The sequence below is a fragment of the Pinus tabuliformis genome, chromosome 3_2, assembly GCF_031772625.1.
Source record: "Pinus tabuliformis cultivar Carrire ecotype Pingquan chromosome 3_2, CPIR1, whole genome shotgun sequence".
NCBI lineage: Eukaryota > Viridiplantae > Streptophyta > Pinopsida > Pinales > Pinaceae > Pinus > Pinus tabuliformis.
The window spans coordinates 22,376,889-22,399,852 of record NC_142302.1 but is presented as its reverse complement, the minus strand read 5'-3'; the positions used below and the strand labels follow the sequence as shown (position 1 = coordinate 22,399,852).

Here is a 22,964-nt window from a genome sequence, read left to right as displayed (position 1 = left end):
AAAAAACATATTAATTATAAAAAATTAATTAATATTTTTAATTTATTAAAAAAAATCAAATGCTAACTATCTATAAAATGATACTAGTCGTTTTATATTGATATTCATTAAATTTCAAAATATTACAAAATTCTAATAATCCTGAACTAAATTAATTATTTAACTTTATTCATATTCATTAAATTTCCAAAATATTTTAAGATTCTACTACTCAAATGTAATAAACACCCATAATTATTATATATATATATATATATAACACCAATAAAATAAAATTATAAAAAATTCATTTCCAAAAAACTATAGCTTTCAATAATAAACTCTATGAAAACAATATGCGTAAAAACCAATAACTTCCATTGATCAATGTTGTGGTCAAAACCTACTCCGTTAAACCATTAACTTCCATTGATTGATGTTGTGGTCAAAACCTACTACGTAAAGATATATGGTGAAAACACTCTTAATAAAAAAAACATAAGCCAACGCAATAATAAAATTATCCAAACCCATTTCCAAAAAACGATAACTTTGAATAATAAACTCTATGGGAACAACATACGTTAAAATTGTTAACTTCCATTGATTGATATTGTGGTCAAAACCTACTACGTAAAGATATATTGTGAAAAACCACTATGTGGGAAAATTGTTTTTAATTATCTTCCTCATTGATTCATTGGAAATATATAAAACTATTACATTTAGGGTTGTCTTCTCAGATGATAATTATTTTCCTGGTTTGGTTTAAATTTTAATGTCTATACAGCCTTTTCTCAAATAATAATAAAGAATGCCACAATCATGTTACACCTACATGGAAGATATGATTTTTCATCCCTCAATTCTTGCAATATAATGAGCAAATAATAATAAAGAATGCCACAATCATGTTACACCTACATGGAAGATATGATTTTTCATCCCTCAATTCTTGCAATATAATGAGCATAGACCACTTGAGGATGGGATTAAGGGCCTTCCTCACACTGGATGTGGATTTGATGATAGTATAAGCATTGATGGGAGAATTTCTTACACCATATAATTGTATATGCATTTGATGATAGTATAAGCATTGATGGGAGAATTGCTTACACCATATAATTGTATATGTAGTGAAGAATATATATATATACTTAGTTGGTACCATTGACATTATGGTGTATAATTTTGCAAAGTGTATAGTGCACTATGCAATCTTTGTACCGCGTGACTGGTAAGTTAATTATTTATTTGTTGTTTTCAAGATTATGATGCTGGTAATCACTTCCTGATAAGCTATTAAATTGTTGTAATATACAACAATTAAATTTGGCTTTGCCTTTGTTTACAAGGATAAATCACTTATTAGATTTTTCTTCACACGTAGATGTCATTTATTCTGGATTCAATAAAGTAACAATTAGATTTTGTTCTTTAAGAGTAAATTGGACTCATGTTTCAAATTATTTTCATTGTCCATCTAATTACTAAGATTTTCCTTGAAGCGACCGTAGGATATATAGGACTTAAAACATCTTTTTATTTTTGTTAATAATATCAATTCATTGATGGTATTATAGTGTCATCCCTTAGTATACATTTCATTGCATTTTCAGTTTGTAATTTGTTGTGTATTTCATGGAAAGCATAAACAGTAAATTGTAAGTAAGATGGTGATGGAGGTTGGTGATGATTTCAAAGGTGGTTGATAGTAAGTGAATTGCATATCAAGCATAGTGATAGCTTGTTGAGGCTATAGTGTGTATTGGGGCTTTAGGAATAATACATCCTTTTTGTTGTGTTTACATATCTTGCTGAATTTGGTAGTCAGGGTTTTCCTGGGAGAGGTTTTCTCCTCTAAGAAATGAACACAAAGATGGGAGGGGCTACCCCCTCCTTCTGCAATGTTTTATAGGAAAATAATCTGAAGAGAAAATGAGGACTGAAGTTGGAGGGGATTCGTTAGGATCTCCGCTCCCACTCGTGATGGGTGATGTATGGAAGAAAGGGTTGCGACGATGATGCGTACCTAAAGCCCCATAGAATCCAAAGTTTACAATTCCGGAAAACTTTCTAGAGAACCAGAGAAAGAAAGTGAGAGATCATGCTTTCATGTGCAAGTTTATAGGTATCTGACTGATAGAGAAGGAGAATGAACAATGGATAGGCCCAAAAGGGAGAGGTTGATTTGCAAATAGGCCCAAAAGGCTTCTTCATTATCATTTTTTCAAATTTGGAAGATAAGGAACACATTTTTGAAAGGGGGGCTATTTTCTTAATAATGTGGGTTTATACATCAGGCATTGGGAAGCTTGCTTCAAACCCGATCATGAAGATTTCACCACAATGCCAATATGGCGTTACTAAAAATCTTTGAGGGCATAGGTTAGGTTCTGGGTCGTTTTGTTAAGATATCGGAAGTGACTTAGAAAGGGAGGAATATGTCATAAACCCAGCTTTGTGTGTACATGAACATCTCCTAAATGCTACCAGAATCCATCGAATTGGAGTATTAAGGTGAGATTTGGAGCCAAACACTAGACTATGAGCATGTCCCTTTTCGATGTCGACTTTGTCACGAACATGGTCATACCTTTAGTGAATGTCCTTCTGAAGAAGAAAGAACAGAACTTAATGGGCCCCTCGTCTACTAAGGGGTTCACCCAAGTGAAAAATCGACAATGAACTACAAGGAATAAATCATCTGCAAATACATGGGGCTCTGAGTGAAAGAACCCCTATTTTGTGTTAGAACCGATGGAGGATGATAGCTAGGACACTGAGACGACAAAAATGGATATTGTTCCACTGGAGTATACCATTGAGAAGGAGGCCTTAAAGAGAAAATTGGATGAAGAAGAAGACACACATACAAAATTTGTCCTTCTTGATCTGTCGAGATTTGAGGAAGTGGTCTCATTGATAGATCATTAGATATCAGAACTATCGGAAGAAGAGAAAAAAAATAGTTGCGATGGTCAATGAATGTGCTGTGAGGGACTTGTTTGATCTTCCCAAAGAGGAGAAGGAAAGATACTCACAAACCCATCTACAGTGGAAATCTAAGAAACACAATCTTCTAAGAGATCCAATTGCTTAATCTTTTCAGGATTTCAAGGACAAGGGGAAAGAAATCCTATCAAAAGAATTAACTAATGAACAAAAGAAGAAGATTACCAAACCTAAGCGAGAAGCAAGACAACATATGAGGCTCACCCAGACTAGTGCTAAATAGGTAGTCGCTATCCCAAATAAGGGTTTGTAAAGATTCTCTATGGTCTCCATGAAAATACTTTCTTGGAACACAAGAGGGCTAAATAGAAGCGGTAAACAACATTATCTGTGATATCAAATCAAAAAGGAAAAATCAAAAATAGAAATTTTATAGGAAACAAAATTGAAATAAGGAAAAATGACCAACATAACTAGTTTTTGTTGGAAAGGATGTTAGCATATGTCACTGGTAGCCCAGAGAAATGTAGGAGGGATTTCAGTTTGGTGGAATCCTTAACTGGTGTTTTTTGAAGACAGGTTCGGCTCCTCCAGAATCTTAACAAGAAAATTTTGATGTGTAGGAACAAAGAAATTTGTTTCTTTCAATAGTTTATGGACTCTCAACCCTTGCTGAGAAAAGGATTTTTGTAAAGCATTTACAAGAGACTAAAAAAATTATAGGTAATTCTTATTGGGTTGTCGATGGTGACTTCAATATCATCCGATCACCCAAAGAGAAAAAGGGTGGTGTAGGAAAAATCGACCCTATCTCTGTGTCTTTTGATGAAATTATGGATTCTCTTTTCTTGGTAGATATTCCCACATGTAATGGATTTTATTCCAATCAGATTGTTAGTTGACTAGTCAGGTTTTTGCTATTAGAAAATATTATTCAAAAAGATTTGTTTATCAAAACTTTTATCCTGATGTTTATGGGCTCAGACCATTGGTCGATCACGTTAGAAATTGATTTAAAATAGACTGTTGGCATTATGACATAGGTTTGGCACTATGACACAGGTGTTGTCCTTGATGGCAACTCACTCAGATGACAGATCACAGTTCAGGCTCTCAGGATAAAGGAAAAAGAGATATACACAGGTTCCACTTAACCAAGGCGCGCATACACGTGGGATAACTGATCAAAAGGTGCGTATGCATATGCACGCACTTTCATGCAAGGAAAAGCGCGTACATGTGGGAAAACTTGTTTTTAGTCCATGGTATCTAGTCCCTGTTTTTTTTTTGGACCTATGGTTTTTGGACCATGGTATTCCGTCCGAAGTATTGAACCCAGGTATTGGGTCCCAAGTATTGGTTCTAAGTGGTTTTAGACCATGGTATTGAGTAAGGCCTAAGACTATAAAAGGGGAAGGAGATCATTAGGCAAAGGCATTCACTCAAGCATTGAATATCTTATGAAGAGCAAGATCTAGAATACTGGTCATTGGGTTATGGTGCATAGCTGGATCTAAATCAAGGAGGAATCTAAGTGTTAGAAGAGGGATAAGCTTTATTGATGGGTCAAGATCTCAAGGTTGGAAGAGAAGTATCTTTGTGTAATTTTGATCTGTTATATTTGGCACATGACTTGATCTGTAAATCTGATAATCTAGGTATAACTGATGTCTAAATAATTGAAAAGGGTAGATTATCTTTTATAGATCTATACGCAGGTTCAGCATAGAAAAAGCATGTATACACGCTGGTTAGGTAATTCAAAATAGCGTATACGCAGGTTGGCCTTAATACAGCAGCGTATGCACGCAGGTTCTGCTTATTGAAGTAGCGTACGTCTCATAAAATATGTTTTAGCTACTTCTGTTTATTGCTGCAGTGTTCTGGGTTTAGGATTGGTTTTTGGTTACTGTTACTGTATTCTGGTTACAACTTTTAGAGAAGTGATTGTTTGATTCAGTTTTGTTTAGTGCAAAGGAGATTGGTTGATGCAGATACATTTGAGGATTGATTAATGATGGATCCAGTCTGAAAATTTATGAAACGTGATCCCTGATTGAAAAGAGAAGGTTGTAGCCTTCTGTAGGACAACACCTACGTACTAGTACATCAACTAATACAAGAGCTAAGGGGGTTGTAGCTCCCTTCCAGGAGAAGCTGGAGAATGAGAGAAGGTTGTAGCCTTCTGCAGGTAGAAGCCTGTGTACTGGTATAAGACTGCACCAGTACAGAAATATTGTAAAAAGAAGTTTCTTATTAACAAGAAGATAGAGAAGCATTGCAGCAGGTGGTTTTCACCCACATTGGGTTTCCACCTTATATCTTGTGTTCATATGTGTGATGATCTGTTCTGTTTACTGCACCTGTTTACTATCCTTATGGTTAATGAAGTTCAGATGCACTGATTAAAGATCAAATAGATTAATTAAATCTTAAGTTTACTGAATATACGCTAGTTGTTGTAGACACAGTTGCGTGTATACGTTGGTTTCCATATCTGAAGTAGCGTATATCTAAGTTTGAAAATGAAAAATTATTTGACTTGATAATACTGATTCACCCCCCCTCTCAGTATTATTTCCAACAATTGGTATCAGAGCAGGTCCTTCAAAAGAAGCTTGATCGCTTGAAGGAAGATCTATCATCATGAGCAACTACGAAAAGGAGGCATCCATTAGGCCACCAATATTTTATGGGAGCAACTTCATCTATTGGAAGGTAAGAACCACAACCTATGTTCAATCTCTTGGTGCAGAAGTTTGGGATATTGTGGAAGGAGGATACACATTCCCATCAGCAACTCCTACAGATATAGTCAGTAAAAAGCAGTATGAAACAAACTCAAAGGCTGTCAATACTCTATTGGGGAGTCTATCTCAATCAGAATTCGTCAAGGTTATGCATCTCAAAACCGCCAAAGAAATATGGGACAAGATCATTCTAAGCTATGAAGGAGACGATCAGGTAAAATGTGCAAAACTGCAATCTCTCAGAATTCAATATGAAACTCTCAGAATGCACAATGATGAAAGTGTGGCTAATTATTTCTTACGTATAGATGAGATTGTTAATCGCATGAAAAACTTGGGTGAAGAAATAAAAGAAGTTACTTTAGTTGAAAAAGTTCTAAGATCTTTGTCTTCTAAGTTTGAATCAAAAGTTTCTTCCATAGAAGAAAAGCAGAATCTTTAGAGTATTACTATGTCACAACTGCACGGAATCCTAACTGCTTTCGAAATGAGAAAAGGGGGACCACCAGACATGAGAGAAGCCGCATTCAAAGCTTCAAGAAAAGGAGAATACAATGAGTCAGGGCATACATTAGAAGAAGAGGAAGAATCAAACTTTGTCAAGAACCTTCAACGGGGTTCTGGAAGATTCAGAGGTAAGCTACCTTTCAAATGTTTTGCTTGTGGGAGAGTCGGTCACTATGCAGCCAAATGTCCTCATAAAGATAAGCTTGATAAAGGTAAGGAACCAGTTAAATGGAACAGAAAATAGAATGTAAGTAGGAAGAGCTATTATACACATGAAGACAGTGATGGACTTTCAAATAGTGATGAAGATGAACATGGTAATGATTATAGACTTTTGATGGCTTTTGAAGATGATGATTTCTTGGATGCTATAGATGAAGATGATCTCTATGAAGAAATTTCTAAACTTAAAATTTGTTTAGAAGAAAAGAATATGATCATAGATACTCTGACATTCCAACTTGCTGAAAGGGAAAAACACAATGAAAAGTTAGAATGTGAAATTGTGGGACTTAGAAAAGATATTGAGAAAACAAAAGCTCTTAATCTTAGATTTGCTAAAGGATCTGAAACTTTATATGAGATTATCAAAGTGCAACGTTCTCCTCTAATCAAGACAGGTCTTGGATATATTGAAGAAGCATCTCAAGCACAGAAGCCATCCACCTCCAAAAGTTATCTTGATGCAGCAAGGAGAAGTGAACAGGTTGACAATCATCAGCAAAGGCATAAAACAGATCACCAAGTAAATCAGGGTCAATCTACTTCAAGGATGAACAGAAGCTACAACCAACCACAGGTAAATCATTCTCAATTTGCCTCAAGAATGAATGTCAATGGAAACTACAATCACCTGGATGGTAGATTTGATAATCGTAGGAATTTCTTTAATGGCCAATGTTTTTCATGTCATAACTTTGGACACAAAGCTGCTTAATGTGTTTCCTACAAGACCATCATGACTCGAGAAGCACGAAATCAAAGGAGTGTGACTGGGATCATGAAGAGGACCTACAATAAATTTTCTACTCTTGAAAATGAAATAGAATGCTCTATTTGTAACAACTTTGGTCATGAAGATTCTGAATGCAGGAGTAAGTTTTGGCAAACATCTCAAAAGGAGCAACCTTCATTGGGTCCCAAAACATGGAGAAAGAAAGAATCGCAACCAGAAAGATGTGGTATAGCCTTATATGCAAAAGGACAAGAAAATCAGTGGTACATCGACAATGGATGTTCGAAACATATGACAAGTGATAAAGAAAAACTTTAGTCGTATAGTGCCTTAGAAAAGGAAAGGAAGGTCTCATTCGGAAATGACACACCTACACTCATAAAAGGTAAAGGTTCTGTTCTTTTGAAAGAAAAAGTCAAAGTTGGAAATGTTATGTATGTTGATGGCTTAAAGCATAATCTGTTGAGTGTTAGCCAGATGTGTGATCAAGGAAATGAGGTAATATTTCGATCAAATGGATGTATTGTTCGTGAGCTTGATACAGGAGAAACAGCGATCAAAGGCATAAGAACTCCAAATAATTTATACATACTCAAGCGAGGACAACAACAATGCTATCTAAGCAAGAATGATGAACACTAGTTATGGCACAGAAGATTTGGGCATCTAAGTTTCTCTCACATAAGGAAAGCATGCAAATATCAGGCGGTTCGTGATCTCCCAGACATCAAAATTCCATACAATACAATATGAAAATCATGTCAGTTTGGTAAGCAAACCAGAACTAATTTCCCTGAGAAGGAAGGATAAGCTAGTAAGCCACTTGAACTTGTCCATACTGATTTATGTGGTCCATCAAGGAAAAAGTCACCTCGAGGAGAAGAATACTTTGTATTGTTCATTGACGACTTTTCCAGGATGTGTTGGATAGGACTTCTGAAGCATAAAGACAAATCTTTCGAAAATTTCAAAGCTTTTAAAGCCTTGGTTGAAAATGAATCAGATCGCAAAATCAAATGCCTCAGGTCTGATCGAGAAGGGGAATTTACCTCAGATGAATTTTTCGACTTTTTTGAAGAACATGGAATAAGAAGGGAATTCTCTACTGCAAGGACTCCTCAGCAAATGGAGTAGTGGAAAGGATGAACATAATAGTTCAACAAATGGCTCGTGCTATGCTTGATGAATCTAGAACTCCTGCAACTTTCTGGGGTGAAGCTGCATTTTCTGTTGTTACTATTCTCAACAAAATAAACGTTCGAGTAAAAAGCACTCAAACTCCTCATGAACTTTGGTATGCTAAGACTCCCATGGTAAAATACTTCAAGATTTTTGGAAGCAAATGTTACATCAAAAGGACTGATGAAAATCTTGGCAAGTTTGAACTTAGAGCAGATGAAGGCATTCTCCTTGGTTACTCTTCTCGGAGTAAAGGATACAAGTGTTACAATAAAAGACTTGGAAAAATTGTTGCAAGTATTGATGTGGTGGTTGATGAAGAAGGCAACAATTCAAAATAGATAAAAATCAAAGATTTTGAAGACGAAGAGGACTTATGAGGCACCAGAAGAACAGATAAGAATAGAAGAAAAGACTCCATCCAGGTACGTACAGAAGAATCATCTAGAAACTCAGATTTTGGGGCAGAAAGAGGCAAGTGTTCAAACAAGAAGAACTATAACAGAAGCTTCAAGCTATCTAGCATTTCTTTCCTTCGTTGAACCACAAAATGTAAGAGAAACATGCAAATATGAATGTTGGGTCAAAGCCATGAATGAAGAACTTGAGTAGATTGAAAAGAACAACACTTGGGAATTGGTTCCTAGACCTAATGACAAGAATGTCATAGGGACCAAATGGATATTCAAAAACAAGCTGAACAAAAATGGAGATGTTATTAGAAACAAGGCCATACTTGTTTGTAAAGGGTATGCTCAACAAGAAGGTATAGACTTTGAAAAAACATTTGCACCAGTTGCTAGACTTGAAGCCATAAGAATGTTCCTTGCTCTTTCTATCTTTCAGAAGTTCAAAGTATATCAAATGGATGTGAAATCTACCTTTTTAAATGGAGACTTAGAAGAAGAATTGTATATTGAGCAACCGGATGGATTCATCCTTGGAAATGATCCAAATCATGTATGCAGACTTAAGAAGGCACTCTATGGTCTTAAACAGGCTCCAAGGGCTTGGTATTATCGTCTGGACAAATACCTCCATCAACAAGGTTTTTCAAAAGGATCAGCAGATAGCAATCTATATATAAAAATTGATAATGATAAATTGCTAATACTTGTTGTGTATGTTGATGATATCATCTTTGGTAGTAATGAAGAAGCCATGAGTCAAAACTTTGCGTTGGTGATGCAGAAAGAATTTGAAATGTCCTTGCTTGGTGAGCTCGCATATTTTCTTGGTTTACAAGTCCAACAAAACAAAGACGGTATCTTTCTATCACAAACTAAGTACCTCAAGCATATATTGAAGAAATATGGCATGGAAGATTCAAAACCAATATGTACCCCTATGGTAACAGGATGCAGCCTCACCGCAAATGATGATTCAGCAGCAGTACATCAACCAACCTATAGATCCATGATTGGTAGTTTGCTCTATCTGACAGGTACCCGACCAGACATCATGCATGCAGTGGGAATAGTTGGAAGATTTCAGGAAAATCCAAAAGAAGCACACCTCCAGGCAGTTAAAAGGATTTTCAAATATCTTCAAGGAACACAAAACTATGGCTTATGGTATCCTAGAGATACAGATCTCACACTTCACGCATACACAGATGCAGATTGGGCAAGAAGCGTGGATGATAGAAAAAGCACTAGTGGTGATGCATTCTTTATGGGTTCCAGATTAGTATCTTGGTTCAACAAGAAACAAAGTTCAATTGCATTATCTATAGATGAAGCAGAATATGTGGCTGTTGCATCTTGCTGCACACAACTCCTTTAGAGCCATCACCAATTTAATCACACTACTACACCACCAAGGAGCCATTGGCTTCACATAACCACACAAACCTGGTTATTGCCATCACCAATTTAATCACACTACTACCCCACCAAGGAGCCATTGGCTTCAAATATACTAAAAAAATGAACTTTTTATCTTATCCTCACTTTACATGCATTGATGCCTATGATGAAACCTACAAATTTATCTTCATAAACCTACAAACACAAAATACTTAAGTTTTAATTTCTCCATTAGACCAACTATCTTTCTCCACTAGACAAACCATCTTACTAGTTATTTATATCGCCAAAAGCATGAGTTGTCGACATTTAGAGGGCAGTAAATCTCCAATAAAAATTAAAGGTGACCAAAACTAAAGCATCACTTTATTGTCTTCTTAAAACCTTTGTTGTCTTCTTAGAACCTTAAACATTATATAGAATTGTATGCATTGGGCCTTTATACATTTACATTGATACATGATTACATGCTTGAAAATATTTTCTTATCCTAATTCTAACAAAATTAAAAAACAAGTTTTTACATCTTACACATAATGTATCATATTAAAATGATCACAACAAGTCAATATTTTATGTTTAATTTCTTGATTAGTCCCTGTCATCTGACATGGGACTATAGTAATCAGAATGTTGTTCTTTACATTAGTTTGTATTGATTTATGTGAGTGTTTTATCCTCGTATTTCATTGCCATGTGCTTGATCCCTTTAACATTGGATTTCAACATCTTATTTGGCCTCTTCCCAAGGTGGACAGGCTAAACTATATATTATTATCTAATTGTGCTCTTCATTTTTTGGAATATTTCAGAGTCCTGAACTAATGCTAACATCAATTTGAGATTATTAAATGTTATGGTTTGTTATTATGCCAAAGCTAAAGTCTTTAAGGTGGTTGGAGTTGCCAAGTAAATTAGGTGGTGGTATGTTGCTGCAGTGGAACTGCATTACAGGTGGTGGGTGCATGCATGATGTTTTGATGGCTTACAGGTCAAGAGGTGTTACAATGTTGCTTTCATTTTCTTCTGCAGTTGTTTTCTTATGCAGAAAATTGTGATGGAAGGGCAGAGCTACTTCTACAGAAAATTGTGATGGAAGGGAAGAGCTAGAAGTTCTGTAAGAGCAAGTGAGAGCACAATAAAGGTTTCATTTGTTCTGTAAATCTGGCCCTGTTCACTGCCTTGAACTGCAACTATATCTTGTTGTGAAAATAAAACATCATGTATGGCATAAAGAAGCTATACTTTCTAAGAGTTCAGAGCCATAATAAACTGATGCCAATGGAAAGCAACGAGGGTGAATGCAATGGTCTTAAGAATAAGGAAGAAAAATGCAACAGAGCATTAGGCACAAGTGAGCAAGCAACAAGAAGCAATGAAAATGAAAATCAAACAGAATAATGGGAGCCCACTAGGAATTAACATGAAGAGAAGGAGAGAGAATCATACGAGTTAAAACTCACAGTCATGGCAAGGCTAATGGGGCTCCTAGGCCTACGATAAAAACTTGGCATGGGTGTCAAAAGGCCAAAGAGGAGCTAACTAGAGAAGCAGAGAGTGGGGGTTAACACTTTGAACATTTGTATTTACCGATATTTTCATTCAAAGTAACCCCTGTACTCGACTGAAGTATGTAAGTATATTTGTGTTGGTTATTCGGGGTAATGAGCAGCAACAATTTCAACACAGAATCACCAAGGACGATAGGAAACCAATTGGCCTTACTTATTGTCAAGAAGAGATGTCGGGCAAGAAATGAATCTCTTTACACTAGTAGCATTCAAGTCAGCAGCCGCAACAATAGTTTAAAATTCTTCATTCACAAATAGAATTCCTATTTAAAAGCAAGTACTTATTCCAAAATGGCCCCTACCTATTTATTTTTGAGACCCAGTTGACAGGTACTCAATTGATAGGTAGATTACTCTTCGCTATATATGTCTTATTTGCCTTTGCTGCTAGTGTTGGCTCTATTGCTGGTGGTGCACCTACTTCGACTGGATCAACTCAGTAAGCTGGTGAAAGTTTATAAGCCCGGTACCCTACTTCCTTTTTTCGGTTACCGCATATGCCACAATTTGGTCTTGAAATTTCCATATATAAAGGCATGGTACAACTAGCTAGGATTGCTTGCTGGTATGGTTGGACGGGGTAGTAACACTATCTTTTATTAACGGATTTCCCTTCCTTCTAAACTCCTCCTAACTCAGCCAAGGTTGACCTTCAATATCTTCCCTCGCAGGTAGATTTGATTATATCTGCATAGATGAGATGGTGGTGTCCCAAGAGGCCATAGATATTGTTTATAAGGTGGGGTATGGGGTTGATAGGTAGCTTGGAGGGGACACCTGTGTGTTTTCTACTGTAGAGATGATGGTTGAAAGCTTCATTGTTGAGTCTATGTGTGAATTTTTAGGACCAAGAGCTAAAGGGTAAGTAGTGGGAGCACATCCATGATGAGAGTGATATTTTTTCAAAGTTGTACAACCATGGAAATAACACAACTGACCTATTAATATCATATTATGAATTCCTTTTCCTTGGAGCAAAGAAGAGGAGGAACTGCCTACTATGGATTCAATAAATCCTTCCTCCTCAAACAACAATTTTTGAATTTGTCCTTGCTGCAGAGTAACTAGAGGTGCCATGGTAATAGATTTTTTTTTTTTGTGTGTGTTTTCCATCCTGCATGTTGGGTTATGGAAAGATAAACAAGTGCTAAAATCATGGGCCCACAGGGATTTATATTTAATTAACTTGTCAATCAATGATTAAGAATCTTTGTATACATCTCTTCATGCATTACACCAAAAGGCAAAAGGCTTAAGAGGATGTTGAGGTGTTGGTAGCATGACATTATGTAACTTGGCTAAACCATTGTCAATCAATATGTATATTTAGTAAACACCACTGTAGTGGTTTGAAATCTGAAGCACAATTCATACATTAACAAATTCGATTCTATTTTGTTCCCATTTTTCATAATTGAAACTTGACTCTCAAATTCAAACCTATAGTGTGAAGGGTTGAAATAGGAAATATAATCATATTTGTGTAACATTTTAAACTAATGAAATTAGATCGTTAATTAATAATACATATTAATTTAATTGTTAATAATAAGTTGATTGGTCAGTGAGTGAGTAAAGGTTTTAGTCCTCGAAAATATTCCAATAAATTTAATTCTTTGACATTCCTTTATACTATATCAACCCATCTAGATACATTAAAAGAAATTATACATTAAAATAAAAATATATTAATTTAACAAAATGTGTGTTTATTAATAAGTTGGTTGAGGTATCGTAGATAAAAGTATTTAGTTAATGAGAAGTGAAGAAATTTAATTCTTTGACATTCCTTTATGCTATATCAACTCATCTGGATACATTAAAATAAAAATATATTAATTAAACATATTAATTTATATCAACTCATCTGGATACATTAAAATAAAAATATATTAATTTAACAAAATATGTGCAGACCATCCAGGTCATAAAGCAGACGACGAGTCGATTCCAGTTAAAATCGGTGGAGCTGTTTATGCGCGTTCACACCGTGCAAGTCTCAGATTCTCAGTAACCGTGGCCGAGGTGTGAGTATTATAAAGAAAGCCAGTGGCATTTCGTCACATTACGGTTCAGCGACCATGGCTATGATGGCGCTTACTCGATTCTCGAGGGCTGTTTTTATTATCTTTTGTTTTTGCTTAATTCAATTCCAGGGCAGCAGAACTGTGGTCAATAATGGACTATTTGCAGCGGCTCAGCAATCGTATTCGGATGATTTCAGCGAAGACTGTGTCAATTATCACGCAGTCTGCTCAGGCTACCACTGCAACGGCGCTGCCAAAGAATGCGACACATTCGCCCTGTATCGAGCTCAGCCCCTTTATATGTCCCTCCACAACATCAGCGCGCTCTTCAACACAGCGCCCGACATCATCGCATCTGCAAGTAATCTGTCCACTGTAAAGGATTACTCGAAGCCTCTGTCCTTAAATAAAGCTGTCCTCATTCCAATTCACTGCAAGTGTTCCGGCAATTTCTCGCAGGCTAACCTCACATACACTGTTCAGCACAACGATCTGTACATCAATATCGCGAACCAGACATATGAGGGCCTCACGACCTGCCAGGCCATGCGAGAGCAGAATCCAAGGTACGGCATTAACGATTTAACGCCTGGAATTAAACTCGTTGCGCCCCTTCGCTGCGCGTGCCCGACTGCTAAACAGGTCGCCAAAGGCGTCAAGCTTTTGCTCTCCTACATCGCAGATCCGGACGACGATGACGATGTAATCACGGCAAAGTTCAATATAGTTCATGCAGATTTCATCTCTGCAAATAATCTAGAGTCTATAAATCCCGCTATTTATCCCTACACAACTCTGCTAATTCCCCTCGACCACAGCCCTGTGATTCCGCCTTCTACCCCCTTCTCTCCGCCCCCTCCTCCTGCTATAGCGAAGGCGCCTGCCTTCGTTTATAATCCCGCACCTTCCTCCCACAAGAGCTCCAGCCATATTTATGTACCAATTATTGCATCCGTAGGTGGAGCGCTACTTCTTGGACTAGGGCTTCTGGGAGCCATTTGCCTTTCAAGAAAAAGGCGAAGCAAACCAGAGACAATAAAGCCAGAGGCAGGGGATGCGCAGGGTTTCGAGATCGAATCGAGCCTTCTTTGGAACATGTCGGAATTGCTGGCATCGGACAGATTGATACGCTTTTCCTTCAAAGAACTTCAGGAGGCCACCGACAATTTCAGCGGGGCGCACAGAATCAAGAATTCCGTCTTCCACGCGGTTCTGCGCGGAAACAGAGTGGCGATCAAACAGATGAGAGGGCAGGTATCAAAGGAGATCAACGCCCTTCACAGATTCCACCACACGAGTCTCGTCACTCTGCTCGGCATCTGCGTTGAAGAATCGCCGGACCAGGACTCATACCTCGTCTTCGAGTACGCCGAAAATGGGTCCCTTAGCGACTATATCCATAGCGCACGGTCACATGCAGGGGGTTCGAACCTGTCATGGAACCAGAGGCTGCAGATCGCTCTGGACATCGCAGAGGGGTTGGAGTATCTGCATCACAACACGACTCCCACCTGCGTTCACAAGGACCTTAATAGCCGCAATATTCTTCTGGACAAGAATTTTCGAGCAAAGATCGCCAATTTCGGATTGGCCAAATCTGGGGATATCGGAGAATCGCAGGTTCATGCGGTGACAAGCCACATTGTGGGGACTCACGGATATATGGCTCCAGAATTTATCAGAGACGGGCTGGTGACACCGAAGCTGGATGTGTTTGCATTTGGGGTGATAGTGCTCGAAATTCTATCGGGCAAACAGGCGGTGCATGTGGGTTCCAACTTTGGGGATTCCAGAGGTGGAGAAAGGGTGCTGCTTTCTGAAGAGATAAGGAATCTTATGGAAAGTGAACAACCCAAGGAATATCTGATGGATTGGGTGGACCCTGCAATTAAAGGACATGGGACCGGGTCGTACCCGTTGGAGACAGGTTTCAGAGTGGCCATGTTGGCAAAGTTATGCGTGGAGAGGGATTTGACGTTGCGTCCGAGCATGAGAGAAGTGAGGGTGGAATTGTCCAGAATGACAGGAGGTGCAGGCGATGCAGGAGGTAATTACTATTCCAATTCTTCCCAAGAATCCATGGATCGAAATAATCATTCGTCTTTTTCATACAGTTCAGATTTCCAAGCCAGATAGGGAACAGACGGAATAATCTGAATTTAATCTTGTAATTGAATCACAGTAAGTGTTTAGTTTTGGCTTTTATTATAAATTCAGTTTAAAATTCTAAATTAAATAAAAACAAAAAACTTAATTTTGATGTTGAAACACAATAAGTGATTGGCTGTACCAAAAAAATACATCATGTATCACAGAACTTGCACTGGTTATATATCTATGAAATATATCATTTTTAGTTTATAAAAAAAAGTCATATTTATATTTATGAAATTGTAAACTCTTGTGAATGTGATCCATGTCAGAAATTTATAAAAGCTAATTTCATGTGTAATGAAGGCAAGGGCTTCACAGTAAAATGTTTCAGTTTTATTTTACGCGTAGCGAGTTATACTTTTATTTTCTGGAAACTGCATTGGGTTGGAAATATGAAATTAAAGCGATCCTTTACATTCTGCATGGGATTTCGTGTCCGTGATATAAAAGCTTTCGGACATCAAGTTTTAGATGGCGCGTAATACTTAATAATCTTTTCATTGTCTTGATAGGTTTAGATTTCTTGCTTCGTTAACATTTTAATGGAGGAGAATCAAGGGAAAGTTATTTTTATTACTTTTGTTTTTTTTAATTTTAATTCGATAGAGATTTTTAAAATTTTGAGTTTAAATTTTTTAATTTATATAATTCAAGTGTTCCAAAGATTTTTAGGGTGTTGAATTTATTTATATATTCAAAAATATATTTTAAATAACAAAAATATTGAAATTGTATTGTCAAATTTTAATAAATTCAGAAGAAAAAAATTATTTCAACTATAAATTATGCTCTTTTCTCTCTCTACTCCTAAAATAATTGATAATTAGAAACGGCTTTAAGAATTTCAAACTTAATACATTTATTAAGTTTGAAAATTTCTTTAAATTAGTATTTGTTTTTATAATTTTAAGATTGAAAAATTATTAACTTTTGAGGGGACAAATCATCCACTGAAAAATAATTTGCCATCAAATTTTATCAGGATTAAAAATGATATAATTTTAACATTGAAAAATTATTAGCTTTTTAAGCCACTGACACACGATTTGCCCATCAAATTTTATCATAATTAAAAATAATATAATTTTAACATTGAAAATTTATTAACTTTTTAATATACAAATCACCCACTGAGAAACAATCTGCCCATCAAGTTTTATCATATCTAAAAACGATATCAAAAGTCAAGAAAACATGTCCTTCCAAGCTTCCCTGGTCTTTTCATATTCTCGTAAATGTCTGTGCTGTCCATTTCCTTTTGAATTTTACGACCCCTTTTCATACAACTCCGTGAATCTTCTTCACGAGTTTTGATGCCGTATCTTATTTTTTGTTTTTCTCCTGTGACTTTTGAATGAGGATTCATGTCCATCCAGAAGAGCCTTCAAGCGTCCCAGCTGTATACATATCATAATCAGAAATTCAAAATAGCACGCCCACTATCCTACCGTGACATCGACGAAGTTAACGAAAGTCTTTCCCTTACGTCCACGAGCAGACATTGACCTTGACAAATGATCCAGAAGTCTTTGCGTTTGTCTAGTCCACTCGCCGTATCAATAGGGCAAAATGCTTGGGCTCAAAATTTTCTAAAAGCTGCTTAAATTTCAGAGATGCCATCAATGCAGCAGCCTCCTATTAACACAACATCACAGATTTCAGTTGCTGGTCAAGCTGAATCCTCTGTGCCCACTTTCAATTTTGATAATTTTTAGGTCGTTGTAGTTCTCTTCAATGATGGGTCACGGGGATCAGACACTGTTACTCTGTTTTTTTCTTTCTTGTTGTTGCTGTCGGAACAGAAGACTTTTTTCTTTCTTGTTGTTGCTGTCAGAACAGAAGACTAGTGATTAATACAGCACTGGTCCCACCAAACCACCAGAAATTGAAACTTTTGCAACCAATATTTAAACAAAGATAAGTAACATTAAGTATAAATAAGTATTAATTTATGTCCAAAATTTCCCAATACATTCACTGGGCCCACAACTGTCCATAAATAGTATCTTAATACTTAAGAGTGCAAACATATTGACCCAACTAGAAAACAAATAAAGCCATAAATGCTTCCAAATTGGTCTATTCCATAAGTACAAAGTAGCAGTGACTTCAACCCCCTCTCATCAGAACTGAAGCTTTGTATCCCAAATAAATATCCATCCCTGCACATAATAAAAGTGAATGTATGTCAAACTATCACTAATGTGTTGTTCAATAACTAAACTCCCTATGTTCAATAAATGACACCTAACCCAATAACATTTAAGCCCACTTTGTTCAATAAATGATACCAACCCAATAACTACAATAAATGACACCCAATTCATTCTATTTCTCATTACAACAAATCAAAGCACATGGATCAACAAATAAAAAATTCTCAACCATTAGATCACATCAAATTAAATCTAGACCACACACTGAAAATGAAGCCATTGCAATCCATGTCCACCAATTAAATTCAAGTGCCAAAAACTCTAAAAGACGTTCAACCACTGTTGAAGTTGCATGTTATGCTTTCAAACTATTCAGCAACCTTGAAGACAAAACATCACAAAATAGTTTCCAGTATATCCAGGGTAGTTATATCAATTACAACACATTTTTCTTACAGTTCTGTTTTCATTTATTAAAGTTCTTGCAGTTTCAGTTCTTACAAAATCAATTTCACTTGCAGTTTCAGTTTCATGAAAATCAACACACAACCTATAGTGTTATTTCACAATTCACCAATTCACCTATTTCTATGTTCAGAGTTATAGACGTATTCATACATGCTTGATTCATATGCATCAGTGACATATTGTATCTCTTACATGATGAAACTCAATAAAACAATGACAAATACATTTAAGAATGTATGAGAAGAGCAACAAAACAAATTCCAATTTTGTGCAAACCACAACAGGTAGTTTTCAAAAATCCTTCCAATACTTGTAGAAAATGTCTACACAAATATAGACATCATGCAAAAAATATGTAGGAACATGATGATCAACTCAATTGAAATTTGTTTAACCATAATTTCACAAGGCAATTTCTTTCTAAGAATCATTTTTAACAAAAGCTTAATGAAATTTTATAATAATAAACAAAAACTATGGCCCAATTGGAAGATAAGCATAGATTTATTATCCTTGTGTTCACTGTAATATAGATCAGAAGCTTCAAATGAGTTGCTTAATTAGTGGTCAAGTATTGCAATACAACTTTCGGTGTTGAAACCGAAAACCTTGTATGAGGCCAGCGATAAACATCATCAAGACTAATGGTAGCATAAACAAGACCTGCAAAATAAATTGAAGAAAAAGTTGAAAGGAGAAAAGGAAAAGGGTGTTTAGATCATTCTTGAAATATGATCAGAAAGTCAAACAAAACAATGTAAAAGGAAGAAAATAACATAAACAAATGAACAAAAAGCAGTGGAAGGGCTTTATTGGAAGGTTGTTGTACACAAGGGGAAACCTATCAGAATGAAGGACCACAAAGAAGGCACAACCAGCCTCAAACTATTGCAAATATGGCAAACTGCACCCTCATTCTGATTTGATATATGAGGTCAATAATTACTCAAAACTTTACAAATTGATAATATGCTTCCCTAATTTAAGAAAAAGGCATGGCCTCTCTTATATATGTAGACAAGATGCAAATAAGAGTTGTAGTTGAAATGAATGTTTACATGACTAGAAACTTCAACCGTAAGTGACATGAGGAAAAAATTTGTTATGGTGGCAAAGTTGTGGTCAAGAGTGCTTCAGGGGGTCTCAAGTTGGAGCCTTGGTCAAATTAAATACCATGCTTGGTTTGGCCAATGATAACTCCTTAATAGCTAGAGATCCATTTCTAGAGAAGTGCATCCTTACAGAAAACATCAAAACAACAAAACAATATTTTAAGTAGTCAAATCGAACAAGAACCCTATTGGGAAATGCATAACAAAACCAATCAATACAGTCATGGTATTTTAAGTGTAAAGACAAGTTATCAAAACAACAATCACTGATAATTTTGAAGACATACACCAAAATGATTTTGTATATTTCATTTTTCAAGGATACTAACATACATGTTGATAATTCCCTGTAATAAAGCAAAAGCATTTTTGCCTTGTATGAAAGCATAATTTACAAATATTCTAATGTCTAAATGCATGCAATAATTTTACAGGTTGTTGCATCTATGGCAAAAGGTAGTTATGTTGTTGGTACAAGGAGAAGTGGCAGGAGAGTGACAAGGGGTGCGCAACTATGATGCACATCGTCTGATGAGGACAAGACAGCTGATGTCAATGTCAACAATGCCCCAAGGAACATTGTTGAGGATGACCATGTGACGACAGCTGATGTTAACACACCATTAGCCACAGAACCACCTTCAACAACAGTCCAAGGGGCAAGTTCAACTAAAAAGTTCAGTGCTATAAGAGGATGGACAAAAGAAAAAATGTTAGTTGCGATTGATGACATAGAGTTTAATGGATACTCAGTTCGGGCATTCGCAAAAAAACATGGTATTCCTCCCTCATCAATATATTATTGGATAAATGGACTGACTCATACAAAACGTAGAGGGCCTCTTACAGTTATGATTGAGGAGGAGGAGGTCGAGGTGGTTGAGTGGTGTAAAGAGATGGCCCAATTGGGACATGGGCTAGATTTGATACAACTCAAATCCACAGTTGCTCAAATCTGTTAAGGGAGGCCAAACCCATTCAAAGATGGGTTTTCTGGTAAATCATGGTGGTTTGGGTTTAAAAAAAGGCATCCAGAAATTTGAGGGCCTTGACAGAGACAGAGCATTAAATTTGTGCCCTGCAGTTGTGCAAAAGTTCTATGACACACTTTCTAGTGCTTACGATAAACATTCTTATGGAGCAGACCATATATGGCACTGTGATGAAACAGGTTTACAAGCAGGGAGGAATTATGGCATGCGGGTTATTGCCAAGAGAGGGAGCTGAAATGTGTTAAATATTTGCCTAAGAGTAGGGAGTGGATAACTATTTTATGTTGTGTCAATGCAATTGGTACTTCAATCCCAGGATTTTATCTATTCAAAGGTAAAAATCAACTAAAAAATTATATACATAACTGTGAACCAGGTGCATGCATCGCTGCACATCCCCATGCATGGATGGCTAAAGAACTATTTTTAAGTTGGCTTTTTCACTTTGCTGCATCTGTACCAGGTGGCGTCTTGCCTAATAACAGACACCTATTGATATTAGATGGCCATGGGAGCCACATGGCTATACAAACAATTGAGGAAGCAAACAATTTAGGCATCGACCTGTTGACATTGCTCGCTCATACCACTCACAGACTGCAACCCCTTGATGTTAGTGTGTTTGGCCCTTTCAAGAACTATTTCAGGTTGTAGCACGCTGCATGGATGGCAAAGAATCCAGGGGTTGAGGTGAAAAGGTTCAAGCTAGCAGAGCTTGCAAGTAAAGCTTTTAAAAGGGCTTTGACACCATCAAATATCAAGGCTGGCTTTAGGAGGACAGTAATTTTGCCACTGAACTATGATTCTCTTATGCATGATACTGGTTGTAGCCAATCGTTTCATGTGAATGGTCAAGAAGAAGGGAATGCCCAAACAGGGGTTGAAGTGCAAGAAGTAGATGACCAAGATGATGTTGTTGCAGCTAGTAATATGATTTCCCTCTCTCAAGGACACTTATATGATGAAGATGATGAAATTGTATGTGAAACACAATATAACCATGAACAAATTCGCAGTAACATGGAGATCGTTCCACCAACTCAAGAACATGAAACTCCTGTTGCTGATATTGTTAATAACATTGTTGAACATGTAGTTGACAATGACCAATTGACATTGCCAAACCAAGTAACCCCACCTTCATGGCTAGCAGAAGCAAAGATTAATATGAATGGCTAGCAGAAGAAATGATTAATATTAATAGATCTTGATATGTAATCATGGATACAGAAATCAAGTTCTTTGTTACATCGGGCACATACATGACATTATGAATTTGTATTATAGTACCATTAGGTAAAATGACAGAAATTTTCCCACACCCTTCGATCTGATGACTTCTATCATCACCTAGGTAGATTTGTGCTCCGTCGTTGATTTCTTTAAAATCTTTGAACCATTGCTTGTTTCCCATCATATGTGTTGATGCTCCCGAATCTACATACCGGATGTCTGCATCAACATTCTCATCAAAATCTGCCATAAACAATCTGAAGTTTTGCACATGATTGTCATTTGCGAGATGACCTGCATGTCGTTTCTGCTTCTATTGTTGTTCATGATATATCTTCTTCCTGCACTCCTTAGCTATATGACCAAGTTTTCCACAATAAAAACATTTAATTTCAGAGTTGTTTCTATTCGGATGCATACCTTGAGTCTGATTTGGTCTTTTCTGTGAGTTTCCTCCATTTTGCTATTGCGGATTTCCTTTTCCTTTGAAGAAGTTCTTTTTCGCCATCAACGTAAGATCAGTGCTCTGGGGCTTCAGAGTCGATCTTCTCTCTTCTTCTTACATTAATATCCCTGTCAGTTCTTCAAACTTTGGGATCTTCTCTCTCGCATTTATCCCAGTGATAAACATTTGGTAGTCATCGGTCACACCATTCATGGTAATGGTTACTAGATCTGTATCTGCAACTGTATCACCAATGTCTGCCAATTTGTTCTTCAGATCTTTGATCCTCGCTATGAAGGAAGCAACTATTTCATTTTCATCCATCTTCAGGGATAAGATCTTGCTCTTCAGGAACAGAAGATGATTTGTATTCTTGATCTCATACAAATCCTTCAAAGTTCCCCAGATTTCGCTTGTTGATTTACATTCTCTGATATGTGGTATGATGCAGTCTTTCACTAACATCTTCAACAACGTCCTTGCTTTACCTTCTCGCTTCTCCCAATTTGGGATCGATGTTGATCCAGCTGTTGGCTTCTGCTCATCCCCATTTGCAATCGTCCAAGCACTCTGCGCTTCTAGCAGAGTCTGCATCTTGAATTTCCAATTCACATAATTGGAGCTATCGAGCTTGTTATGCTCATTCAAGTATGCTTCAATCATCTGATTA

At 36.7% G+C, this 22,964-nt stretch overlaps 1 protein-coding gene across 1 annotated transcript; it reads left to right on the top strand.

Annotated features, from left to right (window-relative positions):
• The first annotated feature begins 13,592 nt into the window (after positions 1-13,592).
• LOC149179614 (protein LYK5-like) lies at positions 13,593-16,004 on the top strand. The gene has a single exon (XM_089415737.1). The coding sequence runs from the start codon at positions 13,789-13,791 to the stop codon at positions 15,868-15,870; it is 2,082 nt and encodes a 693-aa protein (XP_089271863.1). The 5' UTR covers positions 13,593-13,788; the 3' UTR covers positions 15,871-16,004.
• Positions 16,005-22,964: the final 6,960 nt, after the last annotated feature.